The sequence below is a fragment of the Condylura cristata genome, unplaced genomic scaffold (genome assembly GCF_000260355.1).
Source record: "Condylura cristata isolate star-nosed mole 26May11 unplaced genomic scaffold, ConCri1.0 scaffold00012, whole genome shotgun sequence".
NCBI lineage: Eukaryota > Metazoa > Chordata > Mammalia > Eulipotyphla > Talpidae > Condylura > Condylura cristata.
The window spans coordinates 10,091,948-10,108,112 of NW_004567113.1; the positions used below are offsets into that span (position 1 = coordinate 10,091,948).

The 16,165-nt window shown below is 34.5% G+C and overlaps 1 protein-coding gene across 1 annotated transcript in view; it reads right to left on the reverse strand.

The window, feature by feature from the left end:
* Positions 1 to 16,165, reverse strand: part of PTPN13 (protein tyrosine phosphatase, non-receptor type 13 (APO-1/CD95 (Fas)-associated phosphatase)) — a 151,895-nt gene that overhangs the window by 55,557 nt on the left and 80,173 nt on the right. The window contains exons 15-19 of the mRNA XM_012724233.1: positions 15,386 to 15,568; positions 14,657 to 14,819; positions 9,975 to 10,392; positions 9,741 to 9,838; positions 8,379 to 8,435 (exon numbers count right to left, since the gene is read on the reverse strand). Coding sequence (XP_012579687.1) covers positions 8,379 to 8,435; positions 9,741 to 9,838; positions 9,975 to 10,392; positions 14,657 to 14,819; positions 15,386 to 15,568 — 919 coding nt within the window. The remainder of the gene's footprint in view (positions 1 to 8,378; positions 8,436 to 9,740; positions 9,839 to 9,974; positions 10,393 to 14,656; positions 14,820 to 15,385; positions 15,569 to 16,165) is intronic.

Genomic DNA, 16,165 nt, shown 5'->3' on the forward strand with positions numbered 1-16,165 from the left:
TAAATGTCTTGGTGGTAAAATTATCTACTTAGTAATTAGTGGATGGTCACACACACACACACACACACACACAATCTTGTTATAAACTGAACTGTGTCTTTTCCTAACGAAGACCCTCAAACTTGGATTTTGAAGACCTCTCAGAATGTAACCAAATTTAGGGATAGGTTTTGTTTTTAATTAAATAAAATGTTCTCTGTTTGCATCTTCTTAAAATTTTGAGGTAACTTTGGTTTACAGCACTAAATATGATTCAGAGGAAGAGGTTCACACCTCTTCAAATATGTATCACTCCACCTTGCCCAACCCAGAACAATACCCCTGTATCACATGCCATTGGATCTGCTCTCCACTTTGATCCTACCCTAGCATCCCCTTTTAGGAGCCTCAATTCTGTAGCCATATTTCTAGACTTTACTTTGGTTTGTCAGTTCCTTCATCTCCCTCTATTACACATATTACTGAAATCATCCTGAATTTATCTTTCTTCCTGTGGCTTATTTCACCTAGCATAATACTCCAAAGAAGACATACAAATAAATGGTTTGCATACACATGAAAAATGTTCATCATTACTTATCATCAGAGAAATACAGTGAAAACAATGAGATACCACCTCACTCCTGTGAGAATGGCATATATCAAACAGGTTTCTTTAAAAATGTGAAAAAACAAGGATGTGAAAAAACAAGCAAAGATGTGAAAAAGGAACCCAACTGAACTGTTGGTAGTAATGTAGACTATGGAAACCAATATGGCAGTTTCTCAAAATACTAAAAATCGATATAGAACCCAGCAATTTCATTCCTTGACATTTATCCAAAAATGCAAAAAGCAGCACTATTTATAATAGCCAAGTTAATAACAACAACCTAAATATTTAACATGAGATGACTGGATTAAGATGTATATATCCATGATGGAATATTATTCAGCTGTAAAAAAAAAAGATGAACTGCATTTGTGACAGATTTTTAAAGAAACCTGTATTTTAAAAGAATTGTACTAGTAAGTCATGAAATAAGTAGTAACTTTGTTATATGACATGTACATATTTACATTAGCTGAATGTAAAACTTGATATTCTAGAAATACACTACTTTAATTTCAGAAAATAATAGCAGCTAACATTTGTCCACCAGAGTGAATTAACTTTTTGTCTCTTAAACACCCACTATTAGTGCAAGTTTGCTAACTTCCTGTGGTATACATTCCTATTCCTTTTTCTTTTTTATAAAGACTTTATATAATCTTAGTTATAATAAATAAAATAGTAATTCAGAATGTCTATTTATTATAAAGAAGATCCTCTTTCCGAATTACTTAACAATGGTGTGAAGAGTTTTATATAGTCTCTCAATACCTATATTCAATGAACTTTTAATGCTTAATTATTTTATCTAGGTACTCAAGATAATTTTACTCTAAAATAGGGCACTATTTCTAATTTTTCACTAGAACCAAATACAAGGTTGGAAAAAAGCTCAAAATAAAACAAATAAGGGAGTATAGTCATGTTAGGAATTTAAATCACTATACGGTTTTTAAGTCACCACTGTGGTGACAAGAGATAACCAATAAAAATAAAGAGCTTTGCAAAGTGATTAAATGATGATAATTAGGATTTCTATTTTTTCCAAGTTTCAGATTTAAGAACTTACTGTCCTAGGAAATAGGATCCTTAGAGCTGATGAAATTCACTATTGTATCTAATTAACTCCAAAGGCATGTAGTTCTCAGGAAAACAAATTCCCAGGGAAATAAGGTAGAATAAAGTGAAAGGAGCAGCAGGAGAATAGTTTGTGGACAACACTGAACTCCAACTTGCTTCCTTTTTTACCCCAACTAAAGACTGAAGGGTTCATAATCTTGCTAGGTATTAAGTGTAAAATTTCAACCTCATTGTGATATCAAAGTCCTTTACATAGTTTACACAGCTTTATATAGTGTTTATCCTTTCAATTATAAAACTGAAAATATTTGAGCCTTGCTAAAGTCATAGGTGTTGATTCATACCAAAAATGCCACTTACTGTATTTTCATATCTAAGAATATTAACAAGATTGGTTATTTATAGTAATTATTTATATAAGATGCATATATGTATATATACTAACATATTTCCTAGGTAAACATTATTGAAAATAATACTTTTTTACACATAAGCACACATGCATACATATACTCAAAATAAACTTGCAACATTTTGCATATTTTCTTAACCAGATGCAGCAGTTAAAGGTTCCTATTGAGATTTAACCATTCAATCACTCAATTATTCTTTCATACTTCAGTTGCCTCCTGGGCAACATTCCTGTTAAAGTCCTCACTAGGCAACTTGGGAAAACGTAGTAACATATAATGTATTTTGAAGCTGCTAGCATACTAAATATGGACTGAATCACAACAGGCTAGAAGAACAAAGATCTAACCTGACTCTTATGTTGTCAATGAAATAGTGATACTGTAAAGACATGAGTCAGAACAGAGAAAGAGAAGGGCATCTTCCTGATGCAGATAAAAGAGAAAACTTCAAGGAAATGAAATAGGAATTTGAATAAGTGGATTATGGAGATGGTCACATAACATCAAGTAAAGCACTAAATGTGCTGAAAGAGTTCTGTGAAATGTCACAGATTTAGCTAGAGTACAAGCTTTGAGTAGGTAGAATAGTACCAGAAAGGGAAGCTTTGCCAATCCATCTTTATCATAGAGATCCTTTCTCCTATCTATACACATTCCCTCCATAGACCTACTTATTAAAATGAAGAGCAAAGGAAAGGAGTAGATAGCAACATGTTATTAGAGAGCACTGCACAAATACTAGTGATAGTCTTCTATTTATCTTTTTATTCGATTCATATAAGAAATACTCAAAATACTTTTCCGTTGGCTGAAAAAAAGAGGAGGAAATATCTAATGGTATATAATACATGGCAGTACAAGTAAACTTAGTAATATTTATAGAATTCATAAGAACAATTCATAGACTTGTTTCAGTCTTGTCTCTTTCACCTCTCATTAGAGTTATCTGGAGATATACAGTCCTCAACTAGAATAACTGTAGATCCTAATGACAGGTATGAGTAGGCTCAGTGAATTTTCCAGAAACAGCATACTTCTGATAATGACAAATCCATATAATTAACTAAATGAGTAAGAATTTTCTTTCTAAGAAAAAACTAATTTTCTTGGTTATAGATATAGTCCACATCAACGCCATTCCACTGATTCTAAAAAAAACTCAACTGTAGGTAGAGAACACTCCAAATAAACCCATCATTCACTTCAGGGAAAAAGTTACATCTCTTAGAAAGAATTTATATATAAATTCAGCAAAATGGCAGGTTACAAGATCAACATATACTAATTCATCACTTTTTAAGTACACAAGCAACTAACAAGACACAAAATAATCATGAAACCAAATATTTATAACTGTTTCAAAAGGAATTAAATACCTTGGAGTTAGTCTACCTAAGGAGGATCAAAGTCTTATACAATGAGAACTACAAGATGCTATTCAAGGACTTAAGAAATAGTGATATAAGGAGGTGGAAGGACATCCCATTTTCATGGAGAGTCAATATAATCAAAATGAAAATCATGCCTAGAATAGTATATAAATTTAATGCAATCCTATCAAAATACCAGCAGTAATTTTAAGCAAAATTGAGCAAGAAATGCTAAAATTTATATGGAATCACAAAAAGCCCTAAATTGCAAAAGCAATTCTCAGAAAAAAGGAGTGATGTATCACATTGGCTGACTTCAAATTTTACATACAGCAACAGTAATAAAAACAACCTGGTATAGGCACAAAAACAGATGTCTCAATTGAATAAAACAAAAAGAAGAGAAATGGGGAAAGGAATGGTCTCTTTAATAAAGAATCCTGGCAAACTGTGGTGTCACACATAGATGTATAAGCTGGCCCCATATACAAAAACCACCAAATGTTTTAAAGATTTAGATATAAGCTGCAACAATAAAACAGGAAAAAACATTGCTGATATACTGCATGACATCAGTGATGAAGATGTTTTTGGTGACTCAACCTTTATGGCAAGAGAAATAAAAACAAAAATAAACTGAAATTACTTCAAGGTAGAAAGTTTCTATACAGCAGAGGAAAATATAAAAAGATAAAAAACGCACCCTGGCCCTCCCAGATGGTGCAGGGATTAAAGAGAGCACTATCAAGCTATTGCCAATCACCATAGCAGGAGTTTGACACCTGGCCAGGGAGCTAACCCACATGGTTCAGCAGACTCCCATCAGCAGTATATTCAGTAGATCTCCCTGTTCTGCTCCCTGCTCAGTCTATGGTGATTCTTCTCACCTCCCAATTCTGTATGCATAAATAAATAACTCCTTTAAAAATAAATCCTATTGTGATTTGCAGGACGGTGAGAGGACCATGGGAACATGTACACATTATGGAAAAAAAAAAGGGGGGGGAGAGCATCTACTGAATGAGGGAAAATAGTCACATAATACAGCGCTGATAATTGGTTAATATCTGAGATATACCATTTCACACAATTCAACAGTTAAAGACAACCCAATGAATAAATGGACAGCAGATATGAACAAATAATTCACCAAAGAGGATATACAGAAGGCAAATTAATATAGAAAAAATTCATCATCACTTCCAATAAGGGATACTCAGGTTAAAGCAAAAATGAGATACATTTACTATACTATTACTAGCATGCACATATTAAAAAGACCAATGAGGCCCTCCCTGGTGGCGCAGCGGGTTAAAGCACAGCACTGAGAAGCTAAAGCCACTTCCGCATGGGTTCGATTCCCGCCTGCCCCGGAGGTGACCACATGGCGCAGCAGACCTCTCCTGACCCGCCCGCTGCTCCCCTCAGCAGTGTACTTCTTCCATCTGCCTGTTCTGTTCCCCACTCTGTCTCTGGTGAAGCCTCTCACCGCCCGTGAGCCTCTGGCCTGTACCCCAACTCTGTATGTACAAATAAATAAATCTTTAAAAAAAAAAAAAGACCAATGAGAAGTACTGGATAGAATGTAGTGGAAGAGGGATTCTGTTTGTGGGAGTGTGAACTGCTGGACACCAATATGGATTTACTTTCAAAAACTAAAAATGGAAATACCAGATTACCTTGTAATCCCACTCTTGGGCCACAACCAGGAAAAGATCCTTTATTTTCCACAATGTTTATAGTAGCTTTATTTACAATAGCTATGACATGGACACAGACTAAATGCCCACCAAGAGATGACTGGACAGAAAATGTGATATATTAACATTATAGACTACTATTCAGCTATGGGATAGATAAAATACAGCCATTTTCCAAAAGAAATCAAGGGAGTTTGAGAGAATTATGTGTAGTAAAGCAAACCAGAAGGATAAAAATACTAAGTTATATAGCAGACAATTAGATAAAATAAAATACTTAGAAAGACTAGTGGATATTAATGAATACCATGAAACAATGGAGACTGAGAGGGAGGGGGAAAGGAGAAACAAGAGATAGTGCTGGGGGGAAAAATTACAAATAAGAAAAGTTGAAAATTTACATATCCATTAAAAAGAGCCCAGTTCATATTCTAGGAATGGTGTATTAGCAGCAGAATATTGGTATAAAAACAAAGAGGATTTTTCATTGTTATACTACCTAATAGGCTATTTGTTCCAGGGTAAGTAAGGGGTGGGGGTGGGGGGGTTGTCATAATTGACATTTTGATGTTTTATTTCTTTACCAGCACTAACTAGCTGAATGAGTAGGAATCCTACATTATCTCTGGAACTCATGTACTTTATTTATGGAATGAAAAGGCTTGGGTGGGTAAACCTTTAAGCCCTTTCCAGTTTCCAACTTAGATGATTCTACCTTTTGATTTTGGTTAATTCTCAGATGTGTTGAGTTCCTTGAGTCCTTTGGACTTTTGGTTTTTTTTTTTCTACATTTTGTTTTTGTTAAAGAGTTCTGTGGTCCATTCCATAGAACAATGGTATGCATTGTGTGGTGTAGACAACTGAGAAAGAGCAAGGTGACAGACACACCTAAAAGTTTATTTTCAGATTTTGTACAGCAATCCTGGATTATATTAAAACAAACACAAGAAAGAAAATAATTCTTGCTTTAATTCTATATTATTGTGCTTTACTCTCAGAGATAAATACTATGCTTTTTGAAAGTTAAAAAACTTTTTTTTTAAATCAATAATAATCAAAGGATTAGAATCCTTTCTGTATTTGCATTTATGAGATTAGAAGACTCATGTTTTTCTTTTACATTCTGCATTCTGCATTTTTTCCAAGTTTCATATTCCACAGATTTTTTTTCCTTCAACAGATTTTCAAGGCCATAAAAGATGGAATTTTATCCACCAGTCCTTGTATTAAATAATTAATAATTCAATAATATGTTCATTTCTCATAATCCTGACCAGCAGGAAGAACTCTAAAAATATTAAGAGAAGTTTTATAGTGAACTGATGGGTCAATAATTTAACTTTTTGATTTTTAGTTACTTTATTCAGAAAAACATGTTTGCCATGCTCTATGTGAAAATCCAATTCCCAACACAGCACTAATTCAGGGTTACTTTGGCAGATTCGATTTTCAAAGAAAACAGTTTTGTCTGCAAGCTGACATGGGAGACATCTATAGAAGGTAGATTGGCCCGTCTTCTGTAGGGGGCAGGTCAGAAGATGAAGCTTTGGTAACCAGATAAACATCCCATATTTGCTCATTTGGGATCGAATATAAATTCGCATTCTTTTCCATCAGAACCTACACATTTCAGGTTCTCATCTTTGAACAGATATTACCCAGCTTCTTCAAAAGTTTAACTTGGAGAAATAGTACCTACTCTTCAGGCATTATTATGCCAGGAGGTGATGTATTGTATAAAATAGTGCCCTTGTGGGCCCTCCCTGGTGGTGCAACAGGTTAAAGCACAGCACTAAGAAGCCACTTCAGCATGAGTTCGATCCCTGCCCTGTAGGTGATCCACATGGCATAGCAGACCTCTCCTGCCTTGCCCGCTGCTCTCCTCAGCAGTGTACTTCGTCAGTCATCCTGTTCTGCTCCCCACTGCCTATGGTGAATCCTCTTGCCACCCCTGCACCTCTGGCCTATACCCCAGTTCTGTGTGCATAAATAAATAAATCTTTAAAAAACAAATAGTGCCTTTGTGCTTGACAGTTTTGACCTATAAAAGTATCACTTTCATATGATTCAAGCCACTCTTCCTTCACTTTTGCCTTGTTTTTCAGAAAAATTAGAACATAAAGCTTCATCAAATTATTAACTGCATTAACACTTCTGACTTGTATATTTGCTTTTTCTCATCAGACTGCTTAATATTTCAACTCTGAGAGTTCTTGTGGCTAAGACAAACATTTTTGCAGAAGAACAGTGAATCATATTAAAAAAAATTCTTTAGGCCCTCCCTGGTGGCGCAGTGGGTTAAAGCACAGCACTAAGAAGCTAAAGCCACTTCCTCATGAGTTCGATCCCTGCCTGACCCGGAGGTGATCCACATGGCTCTGACCCGCCCGCTGCTCCCCTCAGCAGTGTACTTCATTGATCTGCCTGTTCTGCTCCACGCTCTGTGTCTGGTGAATCCTTTCACCCTCTGCATCTCTGGCCTATGCCCCAGTTTTGTATGAATAAATAATCTTAAAAAAAAAATTCTTTATACCCATGAAAGTTGTTAGAAAGATCAAATGGACGTGAAAGCCATTTTGTAACTTAAATTCTAAATGCTTTATACCCACTGATGTTTAAGTCACTATGCTTTCAAGTCATTGTGCAAACTTTCTTGCTACAACTTGGACCATTCTTTGACAGCTTCTATACTACAAATTTCAGCATCGAAAGCCTTCAAAACTTCCCCATGATGCTTAGGTTAGACTCAAGAAAGTTTTCCATGTAATTCTCAAGCTCTATCCTGGCCTGGTAAGCCTCCATACTGACTGAGAGGTGTAGAATTCCTGGATCCTGCTGTCTCCTCATATGTCTCATGTCTCTAATCACACATCACCCCTGGTCTGGATGCAAAGCCCCACTAATCTGCAAGATGCAGTTCAAGCATCCCTTTAAAGAAACTGCCTTAGCTAAAACTCCTTCTAGCTATATCTTATTTGATCTATTATCTGACTCAGTTAAGCGTACTTAATTCTAACTTTTTATTTTTCTAGTTCACCAAACTTAGCTTAAATTTATAGGTCACATCATTATCACTATGATGCTAACAATTGCAATTGTTCTCTCACACCAGTGTAAGGCCTAAACTTCTTAGCATGGAATTGATTCTTTATTAAGACTATCTCATAAAGTACAAGAGAAAAAACATAATGGAAATGAGGGGGAAAACATTTTATAAACCTACCATTTTCTTTTAAGGGTACTTGGGATGAAGAGTTTCCAGAACTATGCAAAGGCATTCCTGTGGTATAAATTAAATTATTAGACAGTTTGTAGAAGTAATTTCTTTTGATAAATCCATAAAAATTAATAAAAGGTTAAGGAGTGACATTTTATTTACACTTAGAAAAACATGCCACAACGGGCATGTTTACTATATTTAATATCAACTTTGTTCTGCAGAATAAATTTAAGCACAAATGTACTATTTCTGACAATGACATTTTGATGCCAAGTATGAAATGATGTAAATGAGTTTTAAAAAAATTCTTTAAATGTTAAAAGAAAATACAATACTCAAGAATGAATAATTTTAAGGATAAAACAAATGAAGAAAGTAAATGCTTTTTCATGGATAAGTTTTATTTTATCTATGTTGTGGGGGGGAACATTTACTACTCTCTAAATCTGATAATGTGATAGAAATTTATGTAGACCAAAGTCTTAATGAAAATAGTTTAGAATCTACAAGATTTGATTACATAAGTTCCATTTTTAGGAACATAATTTGAAAAGAATTTTCTAAAAGATTGGTTCAGTGCCTTAGACTGTTCTAATTTTTTCAGTTGATTGAACTTAAATTCATGAGTCTAGTCTTTCAAAGTTGTAGTAGTCTAATAAGGAATGTCATATTCCATAAATGTTGATCAAATGTGATACAGAGTTCTCTTTTGATTGTATATTCTCCACATATCCTCAAACTGATTACAGGATGCGAAAATGCTCTTTAACTGTGTGTAATTAGTATTAAATGAACAAAGTTTGGGTTTAACTTTTAAGATACATAAAGTAACATGAAACCCAAACTATCTGTAAAGTACTTATTATGTGTTTAAACACACAGTTTTTATATTTAGTAAGTGCTAGGTTAGCATGGAGAATTTGTAAAAACCAAATCGATGAAACATTTTACCTAATAATTAGAGCATACATGAAACTACCTTTAAAAAAAATTCCATCATGCTAACCTGAAAGAACCCCCAAATAAACCTTTCTTCAAAAACTGTAGTGGAGTTGACCCTCATGGGCTTTTAAGAAGAATTCAAAGGAAGGCTATCCAAAGCCATGGTAACAGACTGGCTGTCATTGCTTTTTTATCTGTGACCAGAGGAAGCGAAGTAATAGCAAAGTCTATGCCATAAAGCAACTTGTTAAACCAATCTTTTATTTGACTCTGTGTATTTTAAGTAGCCTTAAAATTGATTTTCATAAGTAGTTTTGGCAATTAGGACACAGAACCAAAAATAATGTCTTGGTAATTAACATTTTCTTGTATACTATGAGCATCATGTATGGGAGAAAGAACGTTAAGTTTGTTTATGCTGACCTATAACATATGCTTGACCAGGTTCTTCAAAGGATGAGGAGTCTGATTCATGTTTCCTCCTTTCAGGACTTCTATTTAAACTTGCAACAGACTTTGAACTAAAGGAAAAGGAAGGTAGGAGGGGGAAGTGTCAATGTAAAAAAATATGTTGAAAATAATCAAAAGTCAAAGTAAAAATAAGAATGAAATGTAGAATTTACAAATATGTAGAGTTTGGGTTAATCATGTTCTTACTTATTAAGCTTTGTGAATCCTGCCAAAGATTCTGTATCAGATCTTGCCATCTGGTGAAATGGTTTTCCTAGCAATTCCGCAACGGTTTGTGATGGGGATTCCATGTTAACAATGGCATTTTTCCGATGAGGATAGAGAGAGGCCTGACTGAGATCGTGGTATGATTTACTCATCCCTCTAGGCTTTTCCTCCCATGAAGTTTTGTCTCTCTTCTCTTTTGCACTGTTTTGCAATGGTTGGTAAAGCGATAGCTCTGAGCAGGATAGCCTCTTCAGAATCTCAGCTTGAACTGACAAAGGTCGGACAGCCAGTTTGTTCAGGGTGCTGCTGGCCAGACTGCCAGTGCTGATTGCTCGTCCCATATTAAATCCTCTAACAGACTCTGCTTGCAGATTCAGGCTCCTAAACGAAGCTCTCTCTACAAGGAAATAGGATTGCTTTACATGATAGAAACACTGCGGTATCTTTATGAGAAGTTATTTTAATTAATAAAGTACAGCATGCAGTTTTTAATCATTTCGATTGCCAGAGTAAGTAGGTAGGTTCCAAAGTATGGCAATCAAGGGGTTTTTAAAAGTAGGCTGGAAGATTCTGGTTTTCATACCATCTCTCCATCCTTTCAGCTTTCTCACACCACCAGAGCCCAGTCAGCATTTCCCATTACATCTAGTGATTTTCTAGGACTTCATGCCTGCTGGTCCAATTCCCAATTACAGGTCTCAGTTAGAAATCAAAATGATAATTGACAGAGAAATTTTCAATCCTAGTAGTGTTTCCGCTAAAATATCAGTAAATCAAGGATGGGGAGAGGGAGAGATGAAATCCAGTGAGGCCAACATGGTAAGATCACACCTGAAAAAAAGCTATGCAGAGCAGAGCTTTGCCTAGAGAGAAAGTTCTTGGCTGTTACATTTTTAAAAGCTTATGGCAGATTGTTGTGTTGAACAACTCTGTAAATACACTAAAAGCCATGGGCTTGTACACTCTAAATGGATAAATTACATGATATGTGAGAAAAACTTCAAAAAATGTTATCAAAAAATGTAAAAATTTTAAATCAAATTATTTCTTTTGCTATTTCACTACTATGCCAGTTCCACTTTCTGCCTGTAAACGTCATGATTTAATAAAGGCACAGGAGCCATGTGAGAATCAACTATTATTTGCCTTATCCCTACTTTGGTTTCTGCTAATTAGCATGATCTTATTACTCACTTTCTATGTTTCAATTATTTTTTTACTCCTAAATAAGCATTCAAAGTTTTCTTTTATAGGGTAAGTTTAAAAATACATTAAAACAAGTGCTTAGGCATTCTACTTGGTGAGAATAAAAGTCATGGCAGTATTTGAGGCTCTTTCAAATGTATTGTGTCACAGATTTTAGTATCAAGATGTCTTCATATAAGTAAAAGACTAGAACACAATGTCAAATGATTTAACTGTTCATGCACATCACAAGGCACTTATGTGATCCCCACTGGAGCTATGTGGCACTCTATAAGGACACAATTTGATCACTATATAAAACAGCTGCAAAAACTACCTTTTAAAAAGAAAATGTCAAATGACTGCTGACTTAGATCATTAGACTCTGCTTCATTTATCTTCTAATTCCTAGGAGCATTAATAATCAACATTTGTCTAAGGCATAAAGAAACAGGAAAAAGTGAATGTTTTTAATATTTACGCATCCGAATGAAGCTGAAATAAACACATTTCATTGTCAACAGGAAAACTCAGTGTTCTTCCTCAGAAATAAACACAAAAATGACTGTTTTAAAAATTCCAGAAGGAACTTTAACTTAAATTTCAGAATTTTAAAGAGCAGATAGTATGATTTCTATTTAATTTTGAAAGCAGCTTTTATTAAAAGACACAAGCTGAGTCTTAGTAGATAATTATCAGGAAATGCTTTGCAGCTAGTAGATTTCTTTACCTTAAGAAAATTGTAGACCAAATTTTAGCAGAAATGACAGCCATTCAGTTTAGGTTATATCTGTTTTGTAAACATATTGGGGGTATGCCATTCAAGTTAATTCATAACTTATTCTTGGGTAGGAAATTTAAATACTGCATATATCCATGGGACAAGATCATAAACTTATCACTCAACTGTTTTGTCCTATTGCCTTTCACCTGGAAATAACTTCAGCATAGACTTTCAGGGTGGGAAAGAACACCACACAAAACCTACATCCTAAAACTGATCTTTCAAATTTGGACTCAATCTTGCTGGTTCCACACTCAGAAAAATCCATTATTTCTTAGTTTCTGTTTGTGCTATAGTTCAGCACCTTGTACTATTCTGTAATTCCTTCAACTGTCAACTCAACTATGCTTTTTTGAAGAGAGGGACTCATTTATTACAAAGCAGTAGCACAGTGTCTTTCAAATAGTAGTAGTAATAATGAATGATTATTATTCTTCAATTGAACCCCTGAAAATTACTATTTGGAAACTCCTCAAGTAGAAAGCATACTGGATTAGGAATTGAGGCCAGGATTCCAGCCTACTTTGATTCCTAACTATGAAGTTTGGAGAGTCACCATCATCTCTAATTTGGTTTCCTCATTAGTAAAATTTTGTATTTACTGGTCTCTAAGGTTCTTTTTAACATCAACGTCTATGACTCTAGAGAAGTAACTTATTAGCTCATCAACACCTGTAGACAACAAGTTACTTTCATTTATGGGATATAGATCATTATGTAGGAAGCCAGTTACTTATTAGCTGATACTAAGTTGAAAATAAATCTGTGAAGGTTCCCAAAGTCTGGGAAAAGAGGCAGTATCACTGTCATCTGAAAGTGCTTTCACATATGAGAACAAGATAGCTGTTGTGATCCCACAGTCAAACCTGTGAGGTCTGCAGAGCATTCTCACTTCTTGGGTAAGAAAGGGAGACTCCAGAAAGACAGCTATTTCCTAAGGTCATTCACCTAATACCTTTATGACTACTATGGCTACCAGTGATAATAGTGGTAAAACAAAGTTGGTGATGAAAATGTTTGTTTATTCAATGCCAGGTATTTTTAAAGTGCTTTACATGTATTAATCCATTCATCTTCACAAGTTTATGATACAGGTATTATCACAGTATTTATTTTACAGCTAAGAACTCAGGCATAGAGTTTTAGTGTCTATCCAAGATTTCAGAGCTTTAATGTACACAGTAGTATGAAGTCTGAACACTGACAGTCTGGCTCTAGAATTCATGCTCTTTACTGCACTATGTTGTTCTTCAGTATAAGAAATGTTGAGAATGAAGATTAGTTTCATATTTTTATTTTCTCACTCTTCACTAAAGCATCCTATACCACATTTGTAATGATGTAATCTTCAGCTGCTCTTCTGGCTTGGAATGAATAGAATACTACTCTAAGTAGGAATAGTGATATAATTAGTAAGTTTGATTATTTCACTACACTTTGAAAATATTTGACAGCACACTTTTTTTTTTTAGCAGAGCAAAGCAGTGAAAGAAAGGGAATAATGCAATTACTTGATAATATAATTACTGTATTTATACATGCATAAAAATCATTACTGAGGAAAGCTGTAAAATGAAGATTCCAGGTACCTAATTCCCAAAGATTAGAATTTGCCAAGTTTCAGGCAGGTTCCTAGAAACTTCATTTTAAATTAGCATATGGCCCCCACCCCCACCTTGATTCTGAAAGCCTGAGAAACATTCTTAGATTGCCATTATTTCAGTCTGATACTATAGGGAACATATTTTTATAAGATTTAAGGATGTGAGAAACTTTAGCTAAAGAATTCACTGGGTCTGCTACACAAGGTCTTCAGAGCTATTCATTACAATTTCTACTCAAATTCCTGCTAGTGTTTCACTAAAGTCTGTATGAATTTACTATGTAGGATTGAATACTGAGTAACTTTAATCTCTACATGTGGTCTTGCAGAATGAGCTTTAAAAATTTCAGTTTTGATTAAGATTTTTTTAAGAGCTGAATTAACTTCTGCTGCTTCCTTTTCAAAAAGGCAGCATTTTCCTGTCCACTTACATTGGTATTGGGTTAATCATTTCAGTCTCAGTACGGGAATACATTCAAGTAAAAGTAACAGATGGGAAATCTACTACCTCAGAATGGTTTTGGTATGTGTCTCTCTTTCCCAAGGCATATTCTCCCTGCCCTCGGTCTTATTTCCTGTGTTCTTTCTTCATCTGGAAAGTCCTTCTATTTATCATTTCAATCTATTTATTTTTCTCCTCCAAATGCAGTTTAGATACCATCACTCAAGCACTTCTGACTCTGATCCTCCACTTCTCCTGGGGTACAGATCACAGAGTCTGCATAGTATAATCTGGTATTAAAACTTAGACCCTTTATTTTGTATTATGATTTCACATATGTTCCCAAATAGTGTGTCAATTTACTGTGACGAAATCTTTTACTTATTTATATCAGCTAGCCTATAGAGATGCACAAAACAAACATTTCAACAGGCGTCCTCTTATGACCTGGGGTGCTGTTTTCAAAGCAAACATGAAATTGAAATTTTGGCCTCATCTGTGGAATCTTTTTAAACATGACAATCATTTAATATTGACATGTCCTCCCATAATTTTCATCCTATACATGTAATTTCTTAAAAATTGTATGGCAAAAGTCATACACTGATCTACCCTGCATTAATGTGAAATAGTTTACTTCTCCTTACCAATATCTTGGGCATCCTGGTTGCTCTGCCTTGCTCTCAGCTGCAGCTGGAATTTGTGTTGAGAAGAGCAGAGGTGTAGCAGGTACTGACATACTTTACTGTTGTCTGTTTGAAAGGCATGTTTTATTCCATCTGATGTATTTTGCAATGTGATTTTCTTTTTCTACAATATTAATTAGGGGTATTAAAAATTAGGATTTCTTACCACTTTAATATGTGACCAAGTTCTGACATCTACACAGAGAGTTATATATTAAAATCTAAAAGTAAAGCAAGTTCTGGCACTAGTTCATAAAATCCAGTGAATCTCTGGATCATTGATACTCAAACATTAGTTGTTATGAGTTGTTATGAGGAACTAGATACCATTGAGCTAAATTAAGTTCACTGAGATTAGACAGTTATCTAGCTTAAATTTATTAGGAAGGTTTCTCCATGTGAGACGTTAGTATCCTAGAATAAGTTCTGAATTAACAGAGAAGTCAACTTAGTTGTAATTTAACTAAAGTTAACTGAGCATATAACCAGCTTAGGAATGTATAATATATTTTAAAAAATTACCTCTTGAGAAAACAGGAAGCATAATATTCATAATATTTTTTATAACCAAGAGTTAAATATTATTGGGACATACAACTAGGAATGGTAGGGTTTAACATTTACTTGAAGAAAATCATTATGTTACATTTGAAATTAACAACATCTATTCAAAAAAGAATTAAAACATACAGAAAAAGAAATCTTCTTAGTTTCTCTCCATGGAAAGCGAAGGACCAATGTGCGAACTCCATTATGAACCTCAAACACAAGGACACCCTTGGAACAGATCCCAAGTAATATTCCAGTTTGTGACTTTTTCTCAGGGTGCACCCGATGAAAATGAACTCCATATTCTGTTAGTCTTTGGCAGACCTGTTGGGATATACCAGATGTACCTTGGTAAAAGGTGATACAAAGATACAGGAATTGGTCCAATGTAATTTAATTTGGAAAGGACAGTCCTTTCAACAAATGATGCTAGACAATTTGACACACACCCAAAAAATGAATTTCAATTTTTACCTAATGCATGAAAAATAACCTCAAATATATATCATAAACCTAAAATTATAAAACTTAGAAAAGCTTTGTGACTATGCATTAGACAAAGATTTCTCAGATGGGATGTAAAAACCATAGTCATAAAAGAAAACACTGGCAATTTTTTTGTAAAAAGCCTTTGCTCTTCAAAATTCAGTAACAATTCATTCCCCTCAGACTGGCAGAAAAATGTAGAACAGATCTGATAAAGGAATTGTAGCCAGAATATATAAATATCATAGACTTTTCAACAATGAAACATAACTTGATATAAAAAAAAAGGGCAAAATATTTTATTAGTTACACTACCAAAGAAGATATATGAATAGGGAAATAGAGATTAAAAATAGGTTATACCGGCCCTCCCAGGTGGCGCAGCGGGTTAAAGCACTGCACTGAGAAACTAAAGCCACTTCCGCATGAGTTCGA